A 26195-nucleotide genomic window follows, 5' to 3' on the forward strand; every position below is an offset into this window, starting at 1 on the left:
GTTAATGAATATCCTAAACCTAAATGGAAATAGATTTGGGTCTCCTAGTACTTAGAAATTTTTTGAATCATTTCATATTATAATTAATAACAACAACAATAATAATAATAATAATAATAATAATAATGACAAAAATAGAAATAATTTTCTACCGAAAGTTGGACCAATTATTACTTGCACAAATATTAATTTAAGATTTCGTAATCAATAAATTTGAATTTGAATTATAATATATTAGAAATTTAATTCTATTTTATTAATAAATAATTAATAAAATTATATATACAAATAATAATATATTATGTATGATTAAAAGTTATTTTATATTTAATTTTTAACTATCTAATCATATGGTAATACATCATTATTTGTATATATAAAACTATATATAAATAATTGACTGTATTTATTTTATTGCCTATGGTAAAAAAATAGGGGTAATATAAATTTTCAAAATTAAGGGCTACAAAAATTATTGTTAAGGATTAGGGGGGTTAATTTGATGTTTAATCTCAACGGTTGGGTAGAGGCACTGAATACCGCTGCGAATAATTGAATAAGTTAAAAATAATAATTTCTAAAATTGAAAAACCCAACACAGGACAGGACCGCCTCACTTCCTCTCTTGCACGTTCTCGTTTCCTTTGGTGTGCATTTTCTATCAACTTTTTGCTTAATTTTGTCTATTTTATTCATAGTTTTATCATTCCAATCAATGCTCGCTATTCCTTGAGCGCCATTCAATTTCTGCCAAATATGAAACAAATTGGTTTCTGGGTTTGGTTTAAATTGTTCTTTGGGTATTTATTATGCATTTTGTGTGTGTGGGTAAATGGTTTTAAAATTTTTTGAACATCTCGTGTTGTTTTCAGAATGGTCACCATCTGTTTGTAAAAACTCTTTAATGAAATTTTGAGGGTGTATATTTTCGGTAAAGTAATGAAAAATATTCATTTAATCCCTGTGAATTGATTTTTTTAATTTTTTATTTTATTTTATGCATTAGCGTATCTGATGGTTTAACTTGATTCTACTTAATATTGTGATGGTATGCAAGCCGTGAGGCTTAGTTTGGTCACTCCAGTACGATTCCATGTGCATCCTGAAACATTGTATTTTCATGTTTGTTCACGAAACTAGGATCGTGTTTGTGGTCTTAAAATATCTGCTAACTTATAGATAAATTTGTAGATAAATTAGACCTTTGTGGGCTCTTTTAACCATTAATGGGCCACTATTATTGGTTGATTTTGAAACTACATTTTGTATTTTTTTTTTTCATAAAAAACAATCTTTGCCACCACATCCTGATAATTAAATCAAATCAATTATCATGTGTTGCTTGTGGATCTATTAATATTTCTAAAATGGTGTTTCAAGTGTCAGATGAAGTTGTAAACATTTTGCACACACGAAAATATTTTGTGTCTTTTGAATGAATTTTATTGTTATGTAGAAACTATTGTTTATTCTAGTGTTTTATGTTATTTGAATTGTTATCTTTTGTTTTTTATTCTATGGTTATTGGATGGTTATTTTGTTAAGCAAAAGTTTTGTATTTATTATTTTTGATTGATTTGTTTGGTTTGATCAATTATTTATTAAGGTTTGTATTATGAAATTGTTTTTGATGAGATTATTATGAGTGGTTTGACATCTTAATTTGTCTTTTTTGTTTTACTTGCAGGCTCATTTTCAACAGTTTAAATTAGGTACATTAAAGTTGGTTAATTTATGCAGAAGCCAAGGAAACTGAATAAATGTTATGGCCTAGAAGTAGATTGAAACTTTGTCATATATCAGAATCCATTATGAGAATTTTACTCTAGGGTTATAAAATTGACTTGAATTTTGATCTGTTTGGAGTAAATTGAACAGAGAGTGCTTTATGTGCGATTTTAAGTGATAATTATGTTTAGGCATACAAGTGTGGGCAAAATTAGTAACATATGGAAAAGTTATGAATGGGATTCCCAAAGACAGTGTGAGCTTGAGGAGAATTTTGTTTCTAACCCAAAAATGTATGCCTAATAAATGGAAAGAAAGTTTTAAACGACTGGATGTTCCAAACAAATGCCCATGTATTTCCGGTGATGAATATATGATGGATGACCTTGTTGCATCGCTGAAGGACTTTTCAAGCCAAGGACTTTTGGGTAAAGCATTCAAAACTTTTTCTCTTATACGTCTTCATGCTTCCTCTAGAGATAGCTATTTCAATATTTTACTTTCTATTTCTTCACTTTTATTATGTTGTAATAAGGTTAAAGCACTCAGGCAGGGTAAACAACTTCATGGTTGTGTATTCTCATTGGGGTTAGAACAACATCCCATTTTGGTTCCAAAGATGGTTACTTTTTACTCGACGTTTAATTTAGTTATAGATGCTCATGTTGTTGTTGACCATTCAAGCATATTGCACCCTTTACCATGGAATATTCTTATATCTTTGTATGTTAGAAATGGGTTATTTGCGGAGGCTTTGGGTGCTTATAAACAAATGGGAAGTAGGGGGGTTAGAGCTGATAGTTTTACATACCCATCTGTTCTCAAGGCTTGTGGTGAAATGATGGACTTGGGATTTGGAAGGGAGGTCCACAAGTCTATTAATTCTTGTGATGAACAGAGTTTGTTTGTTAATAATGCATTGGTTTCCATGTATGGGAAATTTGGTGAATTTGGGGTTGCACGCCGGTTATTTGATGAAATGCTTGAGAGGGATGCTGTTACTTGGAACACCATGATCTCTTGCTATGCTTCCAGGGGCATGTGGGAGGAGGCTTTTGAGCTTTTTGAGAAAATGCAGAAGGAGGGTATTGAATTGAATATTATAACTTGGAATACTATAGCTGGTGGTTGTTTGCGGACAGGCAATTTCAAGGGAGCTCTTGAGTTGCTCTCCCAGATCAGAACTCATGGTGCTCATTTGGATTCAGTTGCCATGATTATCGGCTTAGGGGCTTGTTCCCACATTGGTGCCATTAAATTGGGTAAAGAGATTCATGGTTCTGCTATTCGATGTAGTTGTGATGAGTTTGATAATTTTAGAAATGCATTGATTACTATGTATACAAGGTGTAGAGACCTTAGGCATGCCTATACAATATTTCAGTTGATAGAAACAAAAAGTATTATTACTTGGAACTCATTGCTTTCTGGTTATGCTCACATGGACAGATCTGAGGAAGCTTCCTTCATATTTAGAGAGATGCTGCTTTCTGAGATTGAACCAAATTATGTGACAATTGCAAGCATTCTTCCTCTTTGTGCTAGAGTTGCTAATCTACAACATGGCAAGGAGTTCCATTGCTACCTTATGAGGCGTGAAATCTTTAAGGACTATCTGTTACCATGGAATTCTCTTGTGGACATGTATGCAAGATCTGGAAAAGTTGTGGAAGCTAAAAGAGTATTTGATTTGATGTGCACACGAGATGAAGTGACTTATACTTCCTTGATTGCTGGATATGGGATTCAGGGAGAGGGGCAAGTTGCACTAAAACTATTTGAAGAGATGAACAAGTTTCAAATCAAACCGGACCATGTTACCATGGTTGCAGTTCTATCAGCTTGTAGCCATTCAGGTTTAGTAGTTGAAGGTCAAAGGTTGTTTGAAGAGATGTTGACTATTTATGGTATATCACCTCGTCTAGAGCACTTTGCTTGTATGGTTGATCTCTTTGGGAGAGCTGGTTTGTTGAATAAAGCAAAAGAAATCATAAACAAAATGCCTTACAAACCTACACCTGCCATGTGGGCTACTCTGTTAGGAGCTTGTCGTATACATGGAAATACAAATATTGGAGAATGGGCAGCTGAGAAATTGTTAGAAACGAGGACAGAAAATTCAGGTTATTATGTATTGATTGCTAATATGTATGCTGCTGCTGGTAGTTGGAACAAGCTTGCAAAAGTGAGGACTTTCATGAGGGACTTGGGTGTGAGAAAAGCTCCAGGCATTGCTTGGGTTGATGTGGGCTCTGGTTTTTCTTCCTTTTTGGTGGGGGATACATCAAACCTCAAGGCAAAAGAGATTTATCCTTTATTAGATGGATTGACTGGGCTAATGAAAGATGTTGGATATTCTGGAGAGGAACTTACTTCTGATGATGATGCTATTGAAGGAATAGGATGAAAATGGATATTCCAATTCCAAGATTCTTGTTCTTTAGCATTATGAGTTGTACATAGTTGATTTCATATATTCTTGTGGAGCCAAAGTGAATTATTTGGCAGGAAGAATATATGTTTACAGATAACTTAGCGCTCATCAGGGGGATATCTTGGCACTGAGTAGGTGTTCCTTGTCGCTTCAACTTTAGAGAAAATGTGAGCTGACACTTCCTTGTCTTGGATCTGTTGCCAATTCTATTCTGTATGCACATGCTGCTTTTGACTGGCAAGGACGGGTTAGTTTATTTGATTTTATTCAATAACTCAAATTTACATCCAATTTTCTAGTAAACAAAACCTGAAACTTCTAGTTTTTACAAGAATTACTGATATTGGTATGTTTTTGTGCTGACAAAAGCGCTCTCTTCAAGAAATTCGTTTTTAATTTCTTTTATAAGCCTGGTTCATCACATTTGAAATATTGTGGAAGTGAACTTGTAATAAAATTTTCATTCATTTTTATTGAACTTATTATCTCTTTTTATCTCCTTCATACTGGATTCATCTGTGGGAGATAACAGGATGTAGGATGAAGCTGAAACAATCAATTCTACTCTTTAATTTGATGGCCTTTTTGCCATGAGCTTCTCCATTTCTTGTAGTTTTTAAGCTTAAGGTCTACTGTTCTAAACAATGGCTTCGCTTTTTTTTTTTTCTCCTATATAGGTTTTACTGATGGATCCTTGGTGGAAACCAGCTGTGAAGTGACAGGCGCAGGATAGAGTCCATCAAAGGTGACAGTATAAGCTGATCAGGTGGGCCTTTTACTTACTGCAAGATGTCTGAAAACATGAGCCACATTTCTTTTTTCTAACATTGTCATATTCATTTGTAGTGATATGGGATTTGTTTGGTCGTAAGGTTGGTCCTTAAGGTTTACTTACATTCTTGACATAAACATACACATTTGTTTCATTGATGAACGCTTAACAAATGGCTATGATAGCGCTTTTATTGTAGATAGTACCTTAAGCATTGTTGAATTGTTCATTTCCTTTATCAGCTTGTTGCTCGGCTCTTTTGAAGGGGCTTTTGCGACTTCAAGGACTTGGCTGGGGTTACTTAAATATTTATGCGGAACCTAGCTGTTATACGCAACATTTCAGTTTCTTTCCATTGCTAAGCCGTTGAGAATTGGGAAATTTGTTGTGGCAAAATTGAAATCTTGTACTCCGAATTGTACATCTTGTTTAATTTTAATTTATTGGTTCAATCACTTAAGAATTACATAACTGTATTGCATTGTTTACTTTGTTTCATGAAACTGTGTTTTAATGTTCAATTCTTTAAATCCATACACGTATATTAGATACCCAAAAAAAAAAAAATTAAAAAAAAAAACATATTTGTACAAACTTAATATTTTTAATTATTTTCATATTTTTTGAAAAAGGAGAAGCTCCAAAAGCTTTGACCAAGGAAATTGGGAAAATCTATATCTTAAACCGAAAAAAAAAAAAAAAGAAACTTTGTTGGATTTGAATCGAGCTCGTTCGAATTTGAGTATGAGTTTGGCTCGAATAAGTCTGAAATGAGTCAACCCTAATTGAGCTCAAACTCGGGCTCGAGTTATTCGTCAGATTTTTTAATTAAAAATTTTGATACAAAACGACTTCGTTTTGATTAATATGTATTAAAACGATATTGTTTTAATAACGAATAACGAGTCGAACAGAGTTTAAGCTTGACTTTTAAGAGTTCGATGAGTTTGAACTCGAATATGAGTTAAGCTATGCGTGAATTGAGTTTAAATAAGCGTAAACTCAATTTAAATCTAGTCGTAGTCATATATATGAATGTCAAATCACTCCATAATATGAGAAAAACATCCGTATATATAGTATGCATATGTCACAGGACTGAGATTGCTCATGTAACGGACGTTGATTGTTGAGATACTTTATTTTAGTCATTGCGAGACATATTGGTCGATTGAGAGTAGATGACAATTTGAAACTCTAAATGATAAGTAGACAATTTAGATAAACCCCAATAATCTATTCTGGCCTTGTGTATCATAACGTAACCAAATTAAATATTTAAAAAATATATTATTTTATGATTAAATATTATTTTATTTATTTATTTTTTCTCTTCCTGCTTCTGTCACAGTTGTCTCTCCTTTTTCTTTTGATTTTCTCTCTCTCCTCTGGTTTCTCATCGTCTTTTCTCTTCTTCTCCTCTGTATTATTTTTTTTCTTCTTCCACCTATGGCAGACTTTCTTCCCCAACCGACCTGACTTTTATCACGAATCAGTTGTCGCGTTCAGATTTTTCTTTTTGATGTTGCTCTCTTTTGTTCTGCTTCTTCTTCTGTCTTCTTTTTTCTCAGCCGCATTTTTAGCGTTGATTCCGGTAGCTCTTCACTTGTTTGGTCGGCAACATGTCTCCCCCTTCCAATCTATTGCTCTTATACCATTAGTTAGAGATTCAACTCTTACTCAAATAAAACAGAAAATTAAAATACGAAAACATAACAAAATAAAAATTATTTTATTAATAAAAAAATTACAAAGATAAATTGAGCAATTTAATAAGTCCAAGACCTCTGATTTCAAAAAATTTGAAGTGTTTGGGGCTTTTCTTTTTCTGACCGTTTGAGACATCGGAGACTTCTCTAAATCAATGAGAAGTAGTTGCCCTCGAAACCTAATCGCTAATATTTATATTTTTTCTCATTTTTCTTTTAAAACTTAAATACCTCATTTAGGATAAAACTATCGAGAACGAACAAGTATTCTAATCCTAACACTAACCTACATGTCAGAGTGTCATTTTTTTTTCAGTTTCAGCTATGTATATAAGAGAGTGGTTCTTTTCATTTGCAGTCAATGAAATTCCAACTCAGAAGCTATTCATTTATATTTGCAATAAAACTATGTATATCTATTTTTGATACATAATTTATATACATAGATAAGATATTATCATATAATTTGATATTTCTTTATCATATGATGACACATATTTTAAAATCACCTAATTATATAATAACACATCACTGTATACATAAATTATGTATCAAAAATAGATATACATAACATTACTCTTATATTTGTTACTATGTAACTATAACATTTATGCAAACAGTTATTCAATAAAACTGCGTACATATTTTTTATACACAAATATATATATATATAGATGTGTCATTATGTGATTGATTAATTTTAAATTAACAATAAAATAATATTTAATCAATGATGACACATCAATATGTGTATATATAATATCGCTTATGGGTATTTGACCTGGAGTTCTTAATTCTATGTGGTCTTATCATGTAAATGTTTTGGCCTTGGTTTTCTAATAATATGTGAGCGTCGAAGCTCTGATCTTGTTGGAGTACATGTGCATTTGCATTATAGTGATTTACTAACAAGGGTTTGAACCAAAATATTTAATCTTTTATGTACTTCAAGACTGTGATTCAATCTTCTTCTATACATTTTGATAACACCATGCTTTTTATCCAACAAAATGTGGATTAGTTCCTTCAGGGGAGCTTGTCATGAATGTTTGATATTTTATATGAAGCATATTAATTAAATCTTTGGCATTTATCTTTCTGTGACATGGAGAGCATTTAATGTATTAGCCTTTACTGTTGTAATCGTACAACTTCCAGAATTATTCAGTTGGAAAAAGTATTCTAAAGATGTCATATTTAGTTCTTTGAATCAGGATTTATATATTCTTTTCAACTCCCCAATCTCAACAGTTTACAACTGGTGGGAGCAACTGTGCTCTTTTGCTTCTGGATGGCAAATGAGTTTGCATGAAGGCATAAAATATGTTTTCCATTAGAAATCATAGAATTATCCTTTTTACTTGATGTGCTTCCGTAGTGTTAATCATAATCATACAAACTTATCAACCGTGCATCTTATTATCATTCATGTATAATGATTTCGTAAGTTTGATGAAGAAAGTAATGCTGGAAAGGATGACTACACCATTTTGGCTTAAATGTTTCTAAAACAACAGCACTTGATCCTATCTGTTTATTATGTCTATAGTTTGTATGTGATGATGTTGCTAAATTTTGTTGAAGTACATGTGAATTTGCATCAGTATGATTTTTTATGTTTGATTCGAGTCTGTGCACAGAAATTATTGGAGGGATCGCGATGCTGCCCTTTTCATTTTGAGACACTTGTATCGAGACATACCTGAGGACCCCAGTTCATCTGCATCTTCAGGCGAAGGCAACTCAAAGAGTGAGACTGCTTCCACTGGTTGGTCCGATCAAAGAGCGGAAGAAGAACTTCCTCAGACATTCTCAGGCAAAATGATGGTTAGAAACTTCTCGAGGAAGGCTAAGAGGTTTATGATGAAGCACTGATTATATGCAAACTCAACCTCTGTCGTTAACCTTTGCAATTATTGACGATGCCACAACATTGAAGGTAATAGCATTCATGTATTTGGGATATTAATCAAGATAATGTGGAGTTTTTATTGCTTGGAAATTGCATAAAGTTATCGACTAGTAAAACTTATCTCTGGATAAATAGATGATGGTTTGCAAGTGTTTGTAAAATGTAGTTTTTTGACACAGTAGATGCTTTGTTTCCCAATTGTTGATGCACATAGGCAGGCACACCCACCAAATCAATTTACGATGTAGAAAGTATTTTGCTTGTAACATAAGTTGTGTTGTGAAAGTGGAGGTGTAGATAGAATGCAATAAAAGCTTTGTAAGATTCGTTGGGTTTGTCAGTTGTATGTTTATGAGAGGAAAAGGCATAATATCATAAATGATGACAGCAAATTGATGAAAAAAATATCATGAATAGAAACAAAATTATATCACCAAACAATTTACAATTTCTTTACTATAAATTTAAACAAATAAATTTACAGGCAATGGAGAACGACATAGTGGACAAAAACGACTTTTCCACCACCATTTTTGATAGCAATCTTCATGGAAGACATGAAGACATGGTAGGAGTTTAATATTGCCATCCTCCTCCTTTAATGGTTCAATGCATATGACACATTCATGTTCTTCAGTGTTCTTTTCAGGTAGATTTTTTGGTAGTTTGTGAACCTTCAAAATCACTTGTATTTGATTAGCTTGATGGTTCTCGTTGTTGGTATCTCTGACGGCAGCCTTGACAAAGTTGGTAATGTCATCTTGCAATTTGCCTTTTTGGTCTTCAGGGGGTTCAGCTTTGGAGAGCAAGAAGGAGTGTTGTGATTCAAAATTTGTCTTGCGACCAAGAATCGTAGGAGGGTCAATAGTTTTGAACAAAATATTATGCATGAAAGAGGAAACAAGGTGGTGAATTGAGTCGGCTGAATGATTGGTGACATGTAGTCTAGTGTAACGAAACTTGTATAGAACATCAGGTGAGATGAAACAATCACAATCTTCCAATAATATTTCATCATTGACTTGGTGTATTTCATAGGCATAAGCAATTTGGGAGTTTGAAGAAGCCATAAAGAAAAATTTTGAAAGAGAATAAAAGCAAGTTGAGAAAATAGTGTATAGTTGGACATGTGAATATATAGATGTTAATGAATATCCTAAACCTAAATGGAGAAGAATTAGAATTAGGTTTCCTGTTGCTAAAAGGTTTATAAACCCTTAATTTTAAAGGATTGGGAAACCAGAATTTATAATAATAACAATAGTAGTAGTAGTAGAAGAAGTTTCCTATTAAAAGTTGGATAAATTTGAATTTAAATTATAATATATTAGAATTAGTTTATTAATAAATATTTTCTAGATGAACTTAAGGCTATATATAATCTCTAATGTGAATCATAATGTAATTACCTATCGTCAAGCGGACTTGGCTTGTAATTTGTAAATCTACTACGTTGGTTTTTATCTATCTTACTGGTTCTTTGCTAGATTCAGAAATGTAATATAAGAGTAAATGACTTCTGTTGTTTATAATTACTAATATAGTAATATTATGTGTATATATTTTTATGTATATAATTGAGTATATACTTACGTATTATTATGTGCTTCGATGTTACTTTATCTTTAATCGAAAGTCATTTAATCATATGACAATATATCATTTATGTATTTGATTGTACACCCAAAACCCGACAGTATATAAAAAAATATTTTGTTGTCAATGATAATTAAAAAAAATTCATTATTGATTAATTACAGTACAAAATGTTACCAAAACACTTTTTCCTATTAAATTAAAGAAAAAAACAAAAATTGAATTTCACAAAATGATTTTGACCTTAATCTAAAGATGTTAACCGGGCACGAGATCGGTCTAACCTGGACCCCCTTCTTTGGTCCATCTCATAGAGGCACGACACGCGGGCCTTTTAGGCCATGTTAGGGTTTGAAAAGCAAACCTACAACCCACTCAAGCCACCTCACTATTGTAGCATACCATGTAAAAATGAAAAAAATATTAAGTAAAATTTGGCAACGACTATTGACTAGCCATTGCCAAAATCTTTTTTATTTTTTTTTGGGTATATACTCGGTCCCCTCTCTCTAGAACATAATTTTTCAAACTCTCTCTCTACATTTTTTTCGATCTTTCAATCTCAAACTCCCTTAAACTTAATTTATTTTTAATTTTGTCTAACAACTTAGTTTATGTTTATTTTGTAATTTTGTATTTTTTTCAATTATTATTTTTTATTTTGAATACTTTAATAATAAGAAAACTTAATATGTTATATACGAAAAATGTATTCTTATAATTGGGATGAAAAATATGAAGTAGCTGATAAAACAAAAACAAGAAGTGACACTATTTGATAGCCACACACAAAAGTTTATCAATATTTATGTTAACGGAGCATATGAGTAATAACTATCTCGGATCAAACATCGGGTAAGCTAAAAAAATGTAATTAGAGAAAACAAGTCCCAATACAATGGTACAAATAAACTCTAGCTATTAATATGACGCTACATCAATGTACGAAGAGTGTCAAAGCTTCTTCTAGAAGTTGTTTGTTTCTAAAGTTGTAACTCAAGATTTTCTCCACAGGCAATACACTAATTCTCCATATTCAAAATTGGCGAAGACGCTTCCCTCACCACCATCGCTCTTGAAGGTGAATTTGTGAGTAAGTTTTGAGAGTTTGGTGGATTTGAAATAATGAGGAAAGTTGGTGTATGGGGGATTGTGTGAGAATGATTTATGAAGTGAGTACACATGTGAGATAGTGGTTGATAGACATGATTAAAATACTAATAAAAAGGTAAAAACAAAATGAAAATCAAGTTATTAGATATAATTAAAATTTGATTGAGAGAATTTGAGATTGAAGAAAGTTTGAAGTTATAAAAAAACGAGGGATTTTTGGGTAAAATTTTAGAGTTTTATTTAATTAGAATATAAATTTAAGTAATAAAATATACAAATGATTTTATATTATTTGAAAATAAATAAAAAACATAATTTAGAGGGTGGACCCACCATTTTCAAAATACTATCCTCAATTATATCAATTTGAAAGTGAATATAAATTAATAAAATTTAATAATTTATAACTAAAAAACCCGATTGGTTTGATAAGGGCTCAACACAACATGATCTATTATGTTGTAAGGCGTGTCACGAGCCCTCATAAGTTGGTGGGTTGACTCAACCCACAAACCATAACTATAACAGTCTTTAGCTTGGTACAACCCACTAACACAATATAATATAATTCGGTCTGTTGACATCTCTACCTTAATTTATTATGAATTGACATTTTTCCCTTTTGATTTAGAAAAACCATATTTTATGGGTAATTGAAACATTAAAAATTAATTATGAGAGAGTAATTTAATCAATTCACCACACATATTAAGGTAGAAAACCTAATATAATACTATGATGGCAAAGATGTGCTATTTCATGTTAAGACCCGACAAACGGGTTTATTCACCAATACTTGTGGGCATTTGCTTAGAAAATGGTTATGCGAACAGGTCGGATCTTTCCACGTATACCCGTAAAAATTATTATGCCCGGATAAAATTATTATACATGATGAACTAAAATAGTGAAAGCATCAAACCATATCCAAATTATTGTATACATGGAAATACAAATATTGGAGAATGTGCAGCTGAGAAACTGTTAGAAACAAGGACAGAATATTCAGGCTATTATGTATTGATTGCACATATGTATGCTGCTCCTGGTAGTTGGAACAAGCTTGCAAAAGTGAGGACTTTCATGAGGGACTTGGGTGTGAGAAAAGCTCCAGGCTGTCCTTGGGTTGATGTGGGCTCTGGTTTTTCTTCCTTTTTGTTGGGGGATACATCAAACCTCTAGGCAAAAAAGATTTATCCTTTATTAGATGGATTGACTGAGCTAATGAAAGGCGCTGGATATTCTGGAGAGGAACTGAGTTCTGATGATGAAGTTATTGAAAGAACAGGATGAAAATGGATATTCGAATTCCAAGATTGTTGTTCTTTAATATTGTGAGTTGTATGATTCTCTGGATCGGCAACTCACTCACCATGTTTATCGTTGTTAAATGTTCTTGGGGGGCCAGAGTGAATTATTTGGCATCAAAGAATACATGTTTACAGAAACCTTGGTGCTCATCAGTGGGATATCTTGGCACTGAGTAGGTGCTCATTGTTGCTTCGACTTTGGAGAAAATGTGAGCTGACACTTCTTTGTCTTGGATCTGTTGCCAATTCTATTCTGTATGCACATGCTTCTTTTGCTATCCTTGAAATCACTTTTACAAGGCATCTATATTTGTCAGTACAACTTATTTTTGACCTTTACAATCTGAAATAAACTATAAATTCTTGTGAGGATACTCTTTCATGTGTACACCATTTTATCTAGTAGGGATGGGTTATTTCATTTGATTTTATTCAAAAGCTAAAATTTTCATCCAAATTTCTTGTGGAAACTAAACCTGAAACTTTTACTGATATTTTTCTATTTGTATTGACAAAAGCCCTTTCTTTGAAGAAATTTGATTTTAATTTCTTTTAGAGGCCTGATTCATCGCATTGGAAATATTGTGGAAGTGAACTTTTGAATAAAATTTTCTTTCATGTTTGTCTAACTTATTATGTCCTCTTTTTATATCCTTCATACTTGATTCATCCGTGGTAGATAACAGGATGTCGGCTGAAGCTGAAACAATCAACTCTATTTTTTGCCAAACCACTTTAATTTGATGGCCCTCATGTCATGAGCTTCTCAATTTCTTGCAGCTTTTAAGCTTTTGGTCTGTTGTTCTGAACAATGGCTTCATTTTTCATTCCTATGTAGGTTTTACTGATGGATCCTTGGTGAAACCAATTGTGAAGTGACAGGCTCAGGATAGAATCCATCAAAGATGACAGTATAAGCCAATCAGGTGGGCTTTTTACTCACTGCAGGATATCTGAAAAAAAGAGCCACATTTCTTCTTTCTGTGCAGAGAGTGACATTGTCATATTTATTTGAGTTGTGTTACATGCATAAACAATAATATGTAATTATGTGATTTGATAATTTTTATTTTTTATTTTTTTGGTAAGCATAAATAGACAACAAAAAAAGTCGAACCGACCTGCACAACTAAAATTCGTTTAAGTCACAACCAGTAAAAGTAACAATAACTAAACAAAAGTAGTATCATAGGACAAGTCTTTTAGACTTGCTATTTTCTTGGAAACTATTAAAAAACCCAAAGATAGAGTTCAAGAAAACGTAAGACGGGAAAAGGAAAAGGAAACCAAAACATTCTAAGAAGAAAAGAAGCAACAAAGCAACAACAGAGGAACCAAATGGAGGAGCACACAACCCAATCCACATCCACGACTAAAGGCAGATAGTAGAGAAAAGCCAAGGAAGCAAGCTACTCCAGCAGCACATCAGGAACACCGCAGCAAGGAACACCAGGCGACTCCAGCACCAGCAGAAGGAAAATTCCAAAGCAAGGAAGCAGACACAGATCTGTCAGGTTCCAGGAATCAGAGAAGACAGCAAGAAGAAAGGAAAGGAAGCCAGGGGGAGCAGCAGCACCAGGAGCAGATACAGGCAACCACATCAGGGCTCACCAACACAACCAGCGCCAGCAGAAGCATCCAGCAGCCAGAAAGGAAGAACATAGCAGCAGAAATCTGGGGACAGAAAACAAGAAGCCTAGGAATGAAAAGCCACCAGGAGTAAAAATTTCCGAGACAAGAAAAGGAGGCCCAGACACAGCACCCAGCAGCCAATCCGGAAAGGAACAAACCAGGACCATAACAGACAGCAAGGAGCACCAGAAAACCCTGCAAAACAGCACACAGTAAGAGAAAACAGGGCGCCTGGAAACCAGACACCAGCAGCAGCTTCAGGGGTCATAAAAAATGCAGACAGCCTCCAATTACACTTAACAAGGTCATTCCCAACAACTTCTTTAGCCTGGAGAGGTTGCCAGCCCTCTCTTGACAAGAGAATACCAGCCTCTTTTTTCATTCGCAGAACACCGAGATAAAATAATACTCAATTACATAATAATATATTATTATTTATATATATTATTTATACATGTAATTTTATTGCATTCATTTATAGTGATCTGGGATTTTTTGGTTCCTTGCAATCTCACTGATGTTTGACATAAACATACACATTTGTTTCATTGATGAACACTTGAAAAATGGCTATGATAGCTTTTTTATTATACATATTACCTTAAAAATTTTTAAATGATTCATTTTCTTTATTGTTGCTTGGCCCTTTCGAAGGAGCTTTTGCGACTTCAAGGACTCGGCCAGGTGACTTAAATATCTTAATACGGATTGGAAATTGGCCTTGAAGCTACCTGCCAAATGCAATATTTCGTTTACTTTACGCTGCTAAGGAATTTGTTGCGGCAAAATTGAGATCTTCTACATCTAATTCCACTTCTTATTTTAATTTTGGTCTATTGGTCCATCACCTTTGAATTATAAATTGTATTGTTTACTTTGTTTCATGACACTGTGCTTTATGTTCAATTCGTTAAATATTTAGATACCCAACAAAGGAAAAAGACATATTTGTACATATTAAAATTAATATATTTAATTAATTTTTCATATTTGAAAAAAAAAAAAAAGGAGAAGCTCCAAAAGTCTTGGAAGTTTGACCAAGGAAATTGGGAAAAATCTCTATCTTAAACTGAAAAAAGTTAAAAATCTCTACTTAAAATGGCTATATATATGAATGTCAAATCACTCTATCATATGAGAAAAGCATCTCGATTGATATTCTTTCTCTAGAGCATCTTGACTTATTACATTAATAACATGTTTTTTATTTGAAAATAATGTATCAATTTGTAGAGAATCACTAACTTTTTGCACTCCTAGGGTTTTAGATATAGATGGTTGACCAGGAACATGTGGTAACTAGTGAAATATATCAATACTAACATTCCCACCATCAGAATTTGTTTGTGGAAAACTACTTGTACCTCCAATATCTTCATTAACATATGTTTTCTCTTCAACTTCCGATTTCTTGATAGGAATATCATGCATAATCTTCCCTTCAAATTCACTCTAATCTGGAAAATTTTCTTCGTCACCAGGAAGAAATTCTTTTGCACTATACAGTACATCAACATCAATATCATTTAAGTATGCAAAGTCTTCCTCATAAAATTCTTGTTTTGGATTGATCCCAATATTTTGAATCCCTCCTAAACCAATCTCTTGATCTTTTGGATAACTACTCGGCTCATCAACTTGTAAACTCTCATTTGCTTGTTAAACTTCATAATTATCATCATTAATTGTAATTGTTACAAAAACTAAAACATATTCTTTAAAGAGGTTAGACAAACTATTAAAAACCTCAACATCTTCATCATTTGAAATTTCAACAAGGATGTTATCGTCAAGATGCTTTGGTTTTGTGCTTATCTGAATATTAAATATCCTTCGATACATTTATCACTCACCATTTAGATTAATCTCTTGAATATCATGTGTTCTGGAATTTTAATCAATTTCCTGTTACCTTCAACATATTTTATTACGTTGTCACCTATTTCTTTCCATTTCCCCCTGTATCTAATTGAAGCATATCCAACCATTTAGATTAGTCTTACAATAAAATATATAATCAACATAAATAATATGAACAAAAATACTATTTACAAATTTATTTTACATCATTTTATTATTAAGTTTGAATTTCGTGTTTTTATTTCTATTGCATAATTATACCTATTCCATAATTCGATTGCATATTGTGACTATTAATATACTTTAATTAATGTGATAATAATTTGTGAAAATATCACTTTACCCCTATATTATAAATTATCATTTTACCCTTAAATATTATCTAATATATCTCTAACACCCTTCATTGTAAAATATCATTTTACCCTAAAATATTATCTAATCTAATCCTCTAACATCATTTATTGTAAAATATCATTTCACCTCATACTACTATAATAATTACAAAGTACCGCCTATAATTTTTATTAATTTATTTTTTACACACAACTCTAATTTATTATATAAAACACCACATATAATTGCATTATTAATAAAACAATAATGACTGAAGTTATAGCAAATATAAATACCTCAATATCACAAACTTTTTTCTTTTGCTCGAACTCCTGATCACGAACTTTTTCTCTCTCTCCAAAAATCTCTCTCAAATAATGAATAAAATTGTATATGTTAAAGATAAAAGAAGAGATATCGTTTATACAAAAATAAAGAAATGATAGTTTTAGTATTATTTTGGGACATTTTTGTTTAAATCCTTTAAAATATGACTATTTTGTTTAAACCCCAAAATTAGAGGTAAATTTTTTATTACCTTTAAACAAAGGGTAATTTAATTAATTTTCCTAAATATAAAATAAAGAAAGGGTCGTTTTGGTATTTTTTGGATATTTAGGGTATTTTCATTTAAATCCTTTAAAGTATGGGTATTTTAGTTTAAACTCCAAAATTAGAGGTAAATTTGTTTATTACCCAAAAAAAGGGTAATTATTTTAATTTCCCTTAATAATATATGATTATCTTAATAATTTATCTTTTATTACTATATTTATAATTTTAATAATATTTTATTATTAATAATGATGTGATATATTATATAGAAGATAATACGATTATTATCTATATAAGATTATTAAAGAAATTTTGATTTTATTATTATTTTATCTTATTAAAAATTTAAGAAAAAATAACTTGAATTTTTAAATAAAATAATAATTAATATGAAAAATATTTTAAAATAAAATGACAATTAAAAAATAATTTAATAGTATAAACAAAATCCTAATATATTATTAATATGGATGATATTTTAAAAAGAAAAAATAAATTAAATGACGTAAATTCATATGCCAAAAATAAAAATACCCAATATTATTTGCACAAAGCCAAAATACTTATTTGTATTATTCACCCAAGGCACTATTCAACCGAGTTGCACTATTCTCTCCCCCTTACCTCTCTGACTATCTTCGGTTAGAGATGAAGATGAAGATGAACGGTCTTCCTCTAAGACAAAGACATGTTGTCTTTATCTCTCAAACAAAGCCTCATCGTTTTTGTCTTTGATCAAAGATAGTCAAAGGGATAAGGGAGAGATAAAGGGGGAGGAAGGACAATCGATGACGAAAGATAGAGAAATTGGAGCCAGAGAAAGAGGAACAAACCTTACAACGGTATCTGTCACTTTTTAAACTTTGAACTAAGGGAAATATAAGATTTTTAAATATGAAATAAAAAATATGATAAAATATTAATATTTTTAGTAAATGATGGTTTTACTTCTATTTTTAATTTATAATTTTATCGAAAATTTATTAATGAATAAGTGTTTAAGTTTTTGAAAATTTGAGAGATAGGGAGGGGGTGAGGCGAGGGGGGATGAGGGCGGGGTTGAGGGTTGAGGGAAGAGAGGAGTTTGGTATTTCACCATAACTCGGGTAGGATTAAGTCTTTTGGCCTATTAACAATATCCATTTCTCATTAATCGTCAGCGCCATACTATCATCAACCATGCTGAAGATCTCCACCACATCATCACTATCTCTGCCGCCTCGTCTCCCTCCCCTTCACTTCAATGAAACATTTCAGTTTATTCCTGCAGCGGCGATACCAATCGGTAGAAAAACACGGCTGAGGGTCTCATCATCAGAGAGCTATAAGACAGTGGTGGACGTTGCTTCAACACCGGAAACAAATGGAGGCGGTGCAGCGGATGTTGTGAGAAGGTTTTACCAAGGAATCAACAGCCGTGATTTTGGCTCGGTGGAGAAGCTCATTGCGGATAATTGTGTGTACGAGGACCTCATCTTTCCTCAACCCTTTACTGGTCGTAAGGTAACGTTATCTTATCCTCTCGCCTTATGATCCTTATGAAATTTAGCCCGCCAAGAGGCCCTTATGGTTCGGCTGGGTTCAGACGGTAAGCACAAAAACTAGAACATTTGTTTAATTAAAAGATGTGTAATTGAAGTTTAGATCAAATCTGGCACAAGTTAGCTGTTTTTTTTAAAGCTAATTAGCAGTCTAAGAGGAATTATTGGAGTTGAAAGAGTCTGAAAGGCAGAAAGAGAGAAAGAGCTAGACTTCTTTCTTCACTTTTATTCTATTCCCTCCATCTGATTACGCACACTCCCTCTCTCATTGTTTGTTTATGGCTGCAAGATCCCACTTGAAAGCTAGGGACTTTTGTCGTTAAACTCAAGCAACCATCTTTCATCATTTGAACTTAGAACACTTTCACATTTCCTTTTTTTTTCTAGTAGAATATGACAGTCAATAACAGATTTTGATAATCTTAAATGTATACTTTTTACACAATGATGAAGGGATTTATAATACTTCTTAAATCCTGATGTGCCTTGAAGTTCTAACAGAGTTTTTGATTTTTTTTTTTTTGGGTGTTGTTTACTAAAACAAAATTAGTTAACGTTGACATAGCAATAATGAGGAATATCAATAGCGAAGGTAAATAAGAAAAGAAATTGAAGTTGAAAGTGTAAAAATTCAATATATAAGGCTCAAAAGCAGAATGCAATAAGCATAAGTAGAATGGCTTGGTAGTGTATTTGTTCTTTCTGACTAATCACAATGTATTTGATCTTCAATCCATATGCAGGCAATCCTAGAGTTCTTTAAGAATTTCAGTGATTCCATTAGCACTGATCTCCAGTTTGTTATTGATGACATCTCTACTGAAGATTCCTCTGCAGTTGGTGTTACATGGCATTTAGGTACAGTGAAGTGTAATGAATCCTTACCTCGATTCGAACATCTGCATTTCTTCAAAATTCATATCAGAAGCTCTATAATATATGTGACAGTTGAATATTTAGTTCTCTTTTAACAATTCTGTATGCATAGAGTTTCAACTCCAGGTTTGTGACTACGTGAACGTTCACATATAATTTACTCTTGAAATTTATTCGTTTTCTGGTTTCGATTTCAGCCCTTCTAAGTGGATACCATTTTCCTCCTTTGCTGTTACTTTTTCCCTAAAGAATCTAATTATCAATGGACATTCTGACAGAATGGAAAGGAAAGCAATTTCCCTTCAGCAAAGGTTGCAGCTTTTATCAGCTGGAGGGTGTGAATGGCAAGAAACAGATAATGTAAGTGAGGTTTCTAATTTTGTTAACCATCGATTGTGTTGAACATCTTAGTAGTATGAGTTCTTAATTTGCTTTTCTTATATAGAGAATGTAATAGGAATCTTCTTATTAATAATTTAAGTTTTGTCAACTTGAATCTATTCCAAGTTGAAACTGACATTAATATTGTGTTCCATGAACAGATATGGAAGAGACATTGTTGAGCCTGCAATTAAGCCTGGGAAATCAGCATTAGTATGTACATCACCCCTTCATTTTATTGTTGTAATCTCACCATATGATATCTGTCTCGCCAATATAACAATATAATCATTTTACTTGCACATATAAGGTCTTGATCATTCAAAATTTCTTCGGGAGTATTCAGGGTATTATCAGGGCAGTAACTTGGTTGCTGCAACAATTTCCTCAACTAGCAGACAGGCTTTGATGAAAAAGGCTGTGCATCAGATGAAGTAAATTTCAAAGGAAAAATTGCTAAATTCTTGAATCAATAGATTGTGAAGTCCTGAAAGACTAAATCTACATTTCATATTGTTTATATATATAGTAGTATAGTGCATCTAACGTTCCTTAATTTCAGTTTGTATTAATACTGAATTCAGCTAATTTAGATCATATTGTGAATTTCTACTCGTCATTAAGATATTAGCATATTTGTATAATTTTAAGCAGAAATAATAAATGTGTAATGTGAAACCTTGTGATCTCATCTCTTTGAAGAAGATGAACAAGAGAAGAATCAATGAAATTATCCTTGTCTTGCTTTATAATGTTGTGAACAAAAAGGTCAAGTCAATCCAGTCTATGTTGGAAATATCCTCAATTCATAAGCTTAGAGAATTTACTTTCAATTAATCCTCTCCCTATTCTGATGTGAAAATTTAAGGATTATATTTCAGAGAAATCCAATTTAATGAACAAGTTATTATCTATATATAAATGTGATATGAACTGGAAACAGAGGTGAAGCTGATGAATTTGAGCGGTTTACATAAAACGCGCGTTTTATGTAAATAATTAGAGTATTACATCCTTGTTTAGCTAAATTGAAATAGTATAAAAAGGAAGGCTATACCTAAATGGCGATGTTTTGTATCAGTTACGCTGAATTTAAATGGCTGATATATAGTAGTCAAGGAATTGGTCAAATTTTTGTTTAAAAGATAAAACGGGAAAAGTTTTATTAATTAATTACACACATTCTCTCATCTTTTCTCTAATATGTTATTGTTTTTTCATTACTCTAAATCCTCGTTTACTGATTTAATCAATCAATTTAATTAAGCAACACATAGGTGGTACAAAGCAATAATCTTTTGACATGAAAGAGGAAACTTGTGCTCAGGAGTTGCGATAGGAATTGACTCAGATGGTTTTGCAATTGGTTATATTAAATAATATATATTTTTCCATTTAGTTTGAGTTTGATTGGATCTGATTATGATTAATTGAATTCAATCTGATTCTGATTTGGTATATATTGTTTTTCTTGTTTCGTAAGATTAGATCTCTCTTTCAGACAACATTATAATACTACAAATTGTACATTATTTTGTCAGTAACATTCATTAGTTTACATTCTACTTTATAACTCTTTCATGGTATCAAAACGGCTAAAATTCTCCCATAATGTTCAATTTTAAAATTTGCATCCCCCCACCCTCTCTCCCCCCCCCCCCCCCCCCCCCCCCTACACCGGCCCTTGAATTCAATCTGATTCTGATTTGGTAAATATTGTTTTTCTTGTTTCGTAAGATTAGATCTCTCTTTCAGACAACATTATAATACTACAAATTGTACATTATTTTGTCAGTAACATTCATCAGTTTGCATTCTACTTTATAACTCTTTCATGGTATCAAAACGGCTAAAATTCTCCCATAATGTTCAATTTTAAAATTTGCATCCTCCCACCCTCTCTCTCCCCCCCCCCCCCCCCCTACACCAGCCCTTGTTTTAGGGTTTTCTCTTTACACTTTTGGCAAATTTAAGTTGACCCCTCATATTTTTCAAACTCCTAATTGCCACCCCCATATTTGTAGCTTTACAACGCCCTTCTTTTCCTTAGATTGCTACTCATGTCTGGCTATTTTCTTCCTTCATCTTCGACAACTCTTTACGCTTGAGATCAAGCTAAAATTGATCCTTCCCTTCGTCATCGATGCTTTCTCTTCTTGACAACTTCCTCATGATGTGATCCTTCCTTCATTTTTGTCGTCATCGCCATGACTTTCTTCTCCTCCCAAGAGTCATAGGCCTTTCCTTTGAGATCGAGCATTCGTTTGTACTCATCGTTGCTGACACAAGTCTTTCTTCTTGTTACATTGTAGTTTTGCCTTCCCTCTCAAGTGGTTGAGTTTCTTTTCCTATTACTCCTTCTCCGTTGACACAACTAGCTCTTTGAGCAACGTGTCTTGCTCTTCTAATGGCATATTCCCAAACTCCTCCCATTATAGTAGCTTCTAATAGTCCACCTCTTGGATTTCCATTGCTAATGACCACCACTTTTGGATCTCCACCAGTTATGACACCATCATGCTTTCCTACCATGGTGGCTAATTCTTTCATTATAGGGTCCTCTTCTTTGTTCCCTCCACTGCCTACAACGGTCAACATTGGCAGTTATTTTTCCTCTCTCATGGTGCATAATACTTATCGAACGTGTAAGTTCTAATTTCTAGATGTTCTTGCCATTCATGATATACAAAATATAATTGTTAGTGATGCGCGTTCTCCACTGCCCTTCTTTCCCCATGATACTCCTAATTTGACTCATTCACATTGGTTATGAGTTGACAAATTAATTTGGACTTAGATTAAATCGACAATTTCTCTGACGATTGTTTAGGCTTTCTTGTTGCCCTGTGTCACAGTTGTTGAAGCTTGGTCTCTGCTTGATCGACATGTCAATCCAGTTTCTAGGTTCATCTTTGATCCATCCATGAGAAGTTGATGCTAAGTCTATATTTGACTTACTTGCTATAGTCAGGTTTCTATTTTGGACTTTGATTTTGTGGAGTGTATTGTTGATGGCTTAAGTCTCGAGTACCAATCTTTCATCACTTTACTACATTTTCCTCCATTCATTGTTTTGATGAATTGTATGATCTTTTCCTTCTAGAAGAGCACTTAAAAAAAAAAAAGAACACTCTGGTATGTTTACTCTTGTTGTAGCTATGGCTGCTGCTCGATCCTCCCCATAATTATCGAGTTGGTCCAAATCTTCTGACAAGTACTACTTTCATGGTTAAAAAAAAAAAGGTGTGGTTGAGGGAGTGCTGGTCATTTTACTCCTTGCCAACAATCACAACCTTCATATCAACTTCCTTCGCTTCTGACTTCGACTAATGTTCTTCCTCAAGGTGTTTGCCAGATTTATGATAAACAAGGGCACTTTACTTGTGTTTGCCTACAACGAGCAAATTTTATCTACACAGTTGATTTAGTAACTACTCCTTTTACCGTTATGTCCAAGTGTGATCTCTTTGACTCAAACTGGATTATGGACTTTGGTGCTATAATCATATTTCACCTAATTGTAACATCTGTCTCTAGATACATATCCTTACATGGAATATGCACATAAAAAGATGTATCAAATTAAAACTTTCATTTAGAATTATTAAAAATTCAATCAAGGAAAATAACATTATTGCCCCTATCCTCATGTGCCTTCATAAGCTAACCTACTCGCTCTCTTATTGGCACCCCGCTACTTTATGATTCTACTTGCAAAACCACATGAATAGAACAAGTGAAACATACTTAGTAAGTAGAAAATCTTATAATGTCCCAATATATATATTCGAATAATCATAAAAATCATGTCTGGCTTTCATAATCCACATATCAGTACAAATCAAGGTTTTTAAAACCGGACCGGAGTAAAAACCATTTTAAGTACTGGTTTTGGTCGAACCGTTTGGATCGACCGGAATTCTAGTTTTATTATGTAATAACATATAAAAATTATATCTAATTACATGTGCATTATATACTAAATTTTATGTTATGCATACTTTTCACAATTAACAAAATATATATATTATTGAACATTAATTTAATAAGTAATACCATTAACTTTGCATCAAAACAAAAAATATGCATTAACAAAATTCAATTCAACAAACATATTTATTATTGAACACCCAAACAAAATACAAATCTAATATATGCATTAAATAAAATATAACACCAATCAACCAATATAAAAATTATTGAACAAATAATATTAAATTTAACATTTAACAAAACATATAAAAAATATAATTCGTCTAACATAAAGTTTAATAAATAAGTAATTGATTATTCTTCATCATCACTAATGGTAAAAGATTTTGTCATCGCTCCTGTTGCACCCTTCATCATGTGTGCAACTTCTACAACATCTTTTTCAATAGCATTATCTACAAAATTTATAGTTGAATTTTTTATTTTCTTTCACCTTAAAAATTAATCATTTATGCAAGTATGTAAATATTTGTATAAGTGCCAAAAAAAATGTTTTTACCTAAAAAATTATATGAAAAATCATAAATTGTTTGATCATTATTGATGGGAATAGATCCCTGTCCATAAAACATTTGATCCAATTCATTTGCATTAAGTCCACTGAACTCCTCTTTCTCGTCTACTATCTAGAAGTGGGTTTTATCGATACTTTTATAATCAGTTGGATCAAAATTTGATTTCTTGTAACATAACCTAAATAGTAAAATGAGAAGAAGTAAAAAATTAAAATATTAAAAAACAATATACCACTAGCTATTAAACAAAGTAAATCATATATAAATTTGTAAATAATAATCAATCAACGTGATAAAATACTTGTAATAAAAACATTAAAAAATGTAACGATGCATAAATAACAATTGTGTTACCTATTTTCTAATCGTAAGTTATAATAAATAAAAACAAAATCATTTACACATTGATACTCTAATATATTTCTCTTCTCAGTATGTATGTGTTCAAAAACACTCTAATTACGCTCATAGCCTGAAGATGTTGAAGTTTGACTGAGAATTTTGATTGTAAACTTTTGTAAATTGGGAGTACTGTATCCATATATTCTCCACCATTCATCTGATACAATATAACATGTAATAAATAATTATGTAATAGAATTTCATAAATTAAAAAAGGAATTGAGACATAAAAAACATATAAATTAAATTCATACCAGGTAGTGTGGTTTTGCATGTTTCAATAGCAAGCTGACGTGAGAAACTCCCCTCACGATCGTAAAACATTCGACTCTCTTCCACTAACTTTGCTTTACTAACATTAAACATACGTGTTTTACTCTCAACAACATCTAGAAAACCCTGCAGTGCCTTTGGTTTTGTGCAAAAAGATTCATGCTCATACTGAAAGGCAGGATTCAAGTAATACGTAGCTGTATGAATACCTTGACATAATGTCCTATCCCACCTCAACTTGATTATTTGAGTATAAGGCTTATAAAATTTATTTTTATTCTTGAACAACTTCTTTATCCCCAACCTAGCTCTATACATTCCATCATAGACATATCCTAATAAAGGTTTCTCATCCGAGTCCACAATACGAAACAAATGCATTAGAAGACCCACGACTTTTACAATTACACCCATTTCGTTCCAAAAATCATTATTCAGAATTATGGTCACAACCTCTTTGCCGTAATTACTCTTTGCATATCTGGAATCAATAAAAAACTTGTCAGTGACCATCGCTTGTTAGTCATGCTTATGCTCAAAAAGACTTTGCAATGCAATGAAAGTCGTCGCAAACCAGGTTGTACCAGGCGTATAATTTCTCTCCATCCTTCTCTCTTTCTCAGCCAAGCTATCAATAATGTATGATTATAAATAAATTTTGTCACAAGAGATGTGCATTTGGAAATTCTAACAATGTGATCTATTTCACTAATATCTTTCAAAATCAAATTGATACAGTGTGCTGCACAAGGTGACCAAGTAATATGTTTATATTTTTCAAACAATAATCCTCCAGTTACTTTATAATTAACTCCATTATCAGTCACAAAATGGCAATGCTCTTAGGCTCAACCCATAATATTTTCTATAACTATCAATAAGTAATTGAACTTCCTTCTTTGAATTGTTTAACAAATTCACTCATGCTTCATAATATGTCGAGTGCTTATATCTAGACCCAATTGCAGTTATGGCATCTAGCATAGGTTGAAAATAAATAAAATTTAATGCATTAAAAGGTATGCAAACATCATATAAAAACCTCACAACGGCCATGCCAACTTTCCATTTGGCTTTTTTTCTAACCAAAACACTCATTATTAAAGGTTGGGCCCCACTAGTAGTCCTTGGAGCAAAAAAATCACCAATCCCAATCGATTTTTTTCTTTTTAAATCATTTGTAAGTCTAATTTGTTTTTTAGAAGACTTAATGCTAGTATTGTCTTCAGTTATGTTCATAAGAGGAAACAACTCTTC

General features: G+C 32.3%; 2 protein-coding genes and 1 long non-coding RNA gene across 10 annotated transcripts; all 3 read left to right on the forward strand.

Annotated features, from left to right (window-relative positions):
- The first annotated feature begins 526 nt into the window (after positions 1 to 526).
- LOC123228820 (pentatricopeptide repeat-containing protein At1g71490-like) lies at positions 527 to 5455 on the forward strand. Of its 6 annotated transcripts, none has more exons than XM_044654277.1 (4): positions 527 to 647; positions 1688 to 4409; positions 4840 to 4928; positions 5009 to 5455. In XM_044654277.1, the coding sequence occupies exon 2, from the start codon at positions 1961 to 1963 to the stop codon at positions 4133 to 4135; it is 2175 nt and encodes a 724-aa protein (XP_044510212.1). In that variant the 5' UTR covers positions 527 to 647; positions 1688 to 1960; the 3' UTR covers positions 4136 to 4409; positions 4840 to 4928; positions 5009 to 5455. The 6 variants fall into 6 exon arrangements, with proteins under 6 accessions (XP_044510212.1, XP_044510211.1, XP_044510213.1 ...); XM_044654276.1 differs by having other exon boundaries at positions 5177 to 5455; XM_044654278.1 differs by having other exon boundaries at positions 5200 to 5455.
- A 2689-nt stretch (positions 5456 to 8144) lies between these two features.
- LOC123230207 lies at positions 8145 to 9592 on the forward strand. 2 transcript variants are annotated; one of them, XR_006505029.1, is made up of 3 exons: positions 8145 to 8582; positions 9040 to 9204; positions 9343 to 9592. It is a non-coding gene; the product is annotated as an uncharacterized LOC123230207 (long non-coding RNA). The 2 variants fall into 2 exon arrangements; XR_006505030.1 differs by having other exon boundaries at positions 9040 to 9592.
- An 8415-nt stretch (positions 9593 to 18007) lies between these two features.
- Positions 18008 to 20361, forward strand: LOC123229013. 2 transcript variants are annotated; one of them, XM_044654566.1, is made up of 5 exons: positions 18008 to 18460; positions 19242 to 19356; positions 19653 to 19734; positions 19917 to 19968; positions 20066 to 20361. In XM_044654566.1, exons 1-5 carry the CDS (start codon positions 18137 to 18139, stop codon positions 20162 to 20164), a joined length of 672 nt encoding a protein of 223 aa, XP_044510501.1. In that variant the 5' UTR covers positions 18008 to 18136; the 3' UTR covers positions 20165 to 20361. The 2 variants fall into 2 exon arrangements, with proteins under 2 accessions (XP_044510501.1, XP_044510502.1); XM_044654567.1 differs by having other exon boundaries at positions 18010 to 18460; positions 20102 to 20361.
- The last annotated feature ends 5834 nt before the right edge of the window (positions 20362 to 26195 follow it).

This window comes from Mangifera indica, chromosome 11 (assembly GCF_011075055.1).
Source record: "Mangifera indica cultivar Alphonso chromosome 11, CATAS_Mindica_2.1, whole genome shotgun sequence".
Lineage (NCBI taxonomy): Eukaryota > Viridiplantae > Streptophyta > Magnoliopsida > Sapindales > Anacardiaceae > Mangifera > Mangifera indica.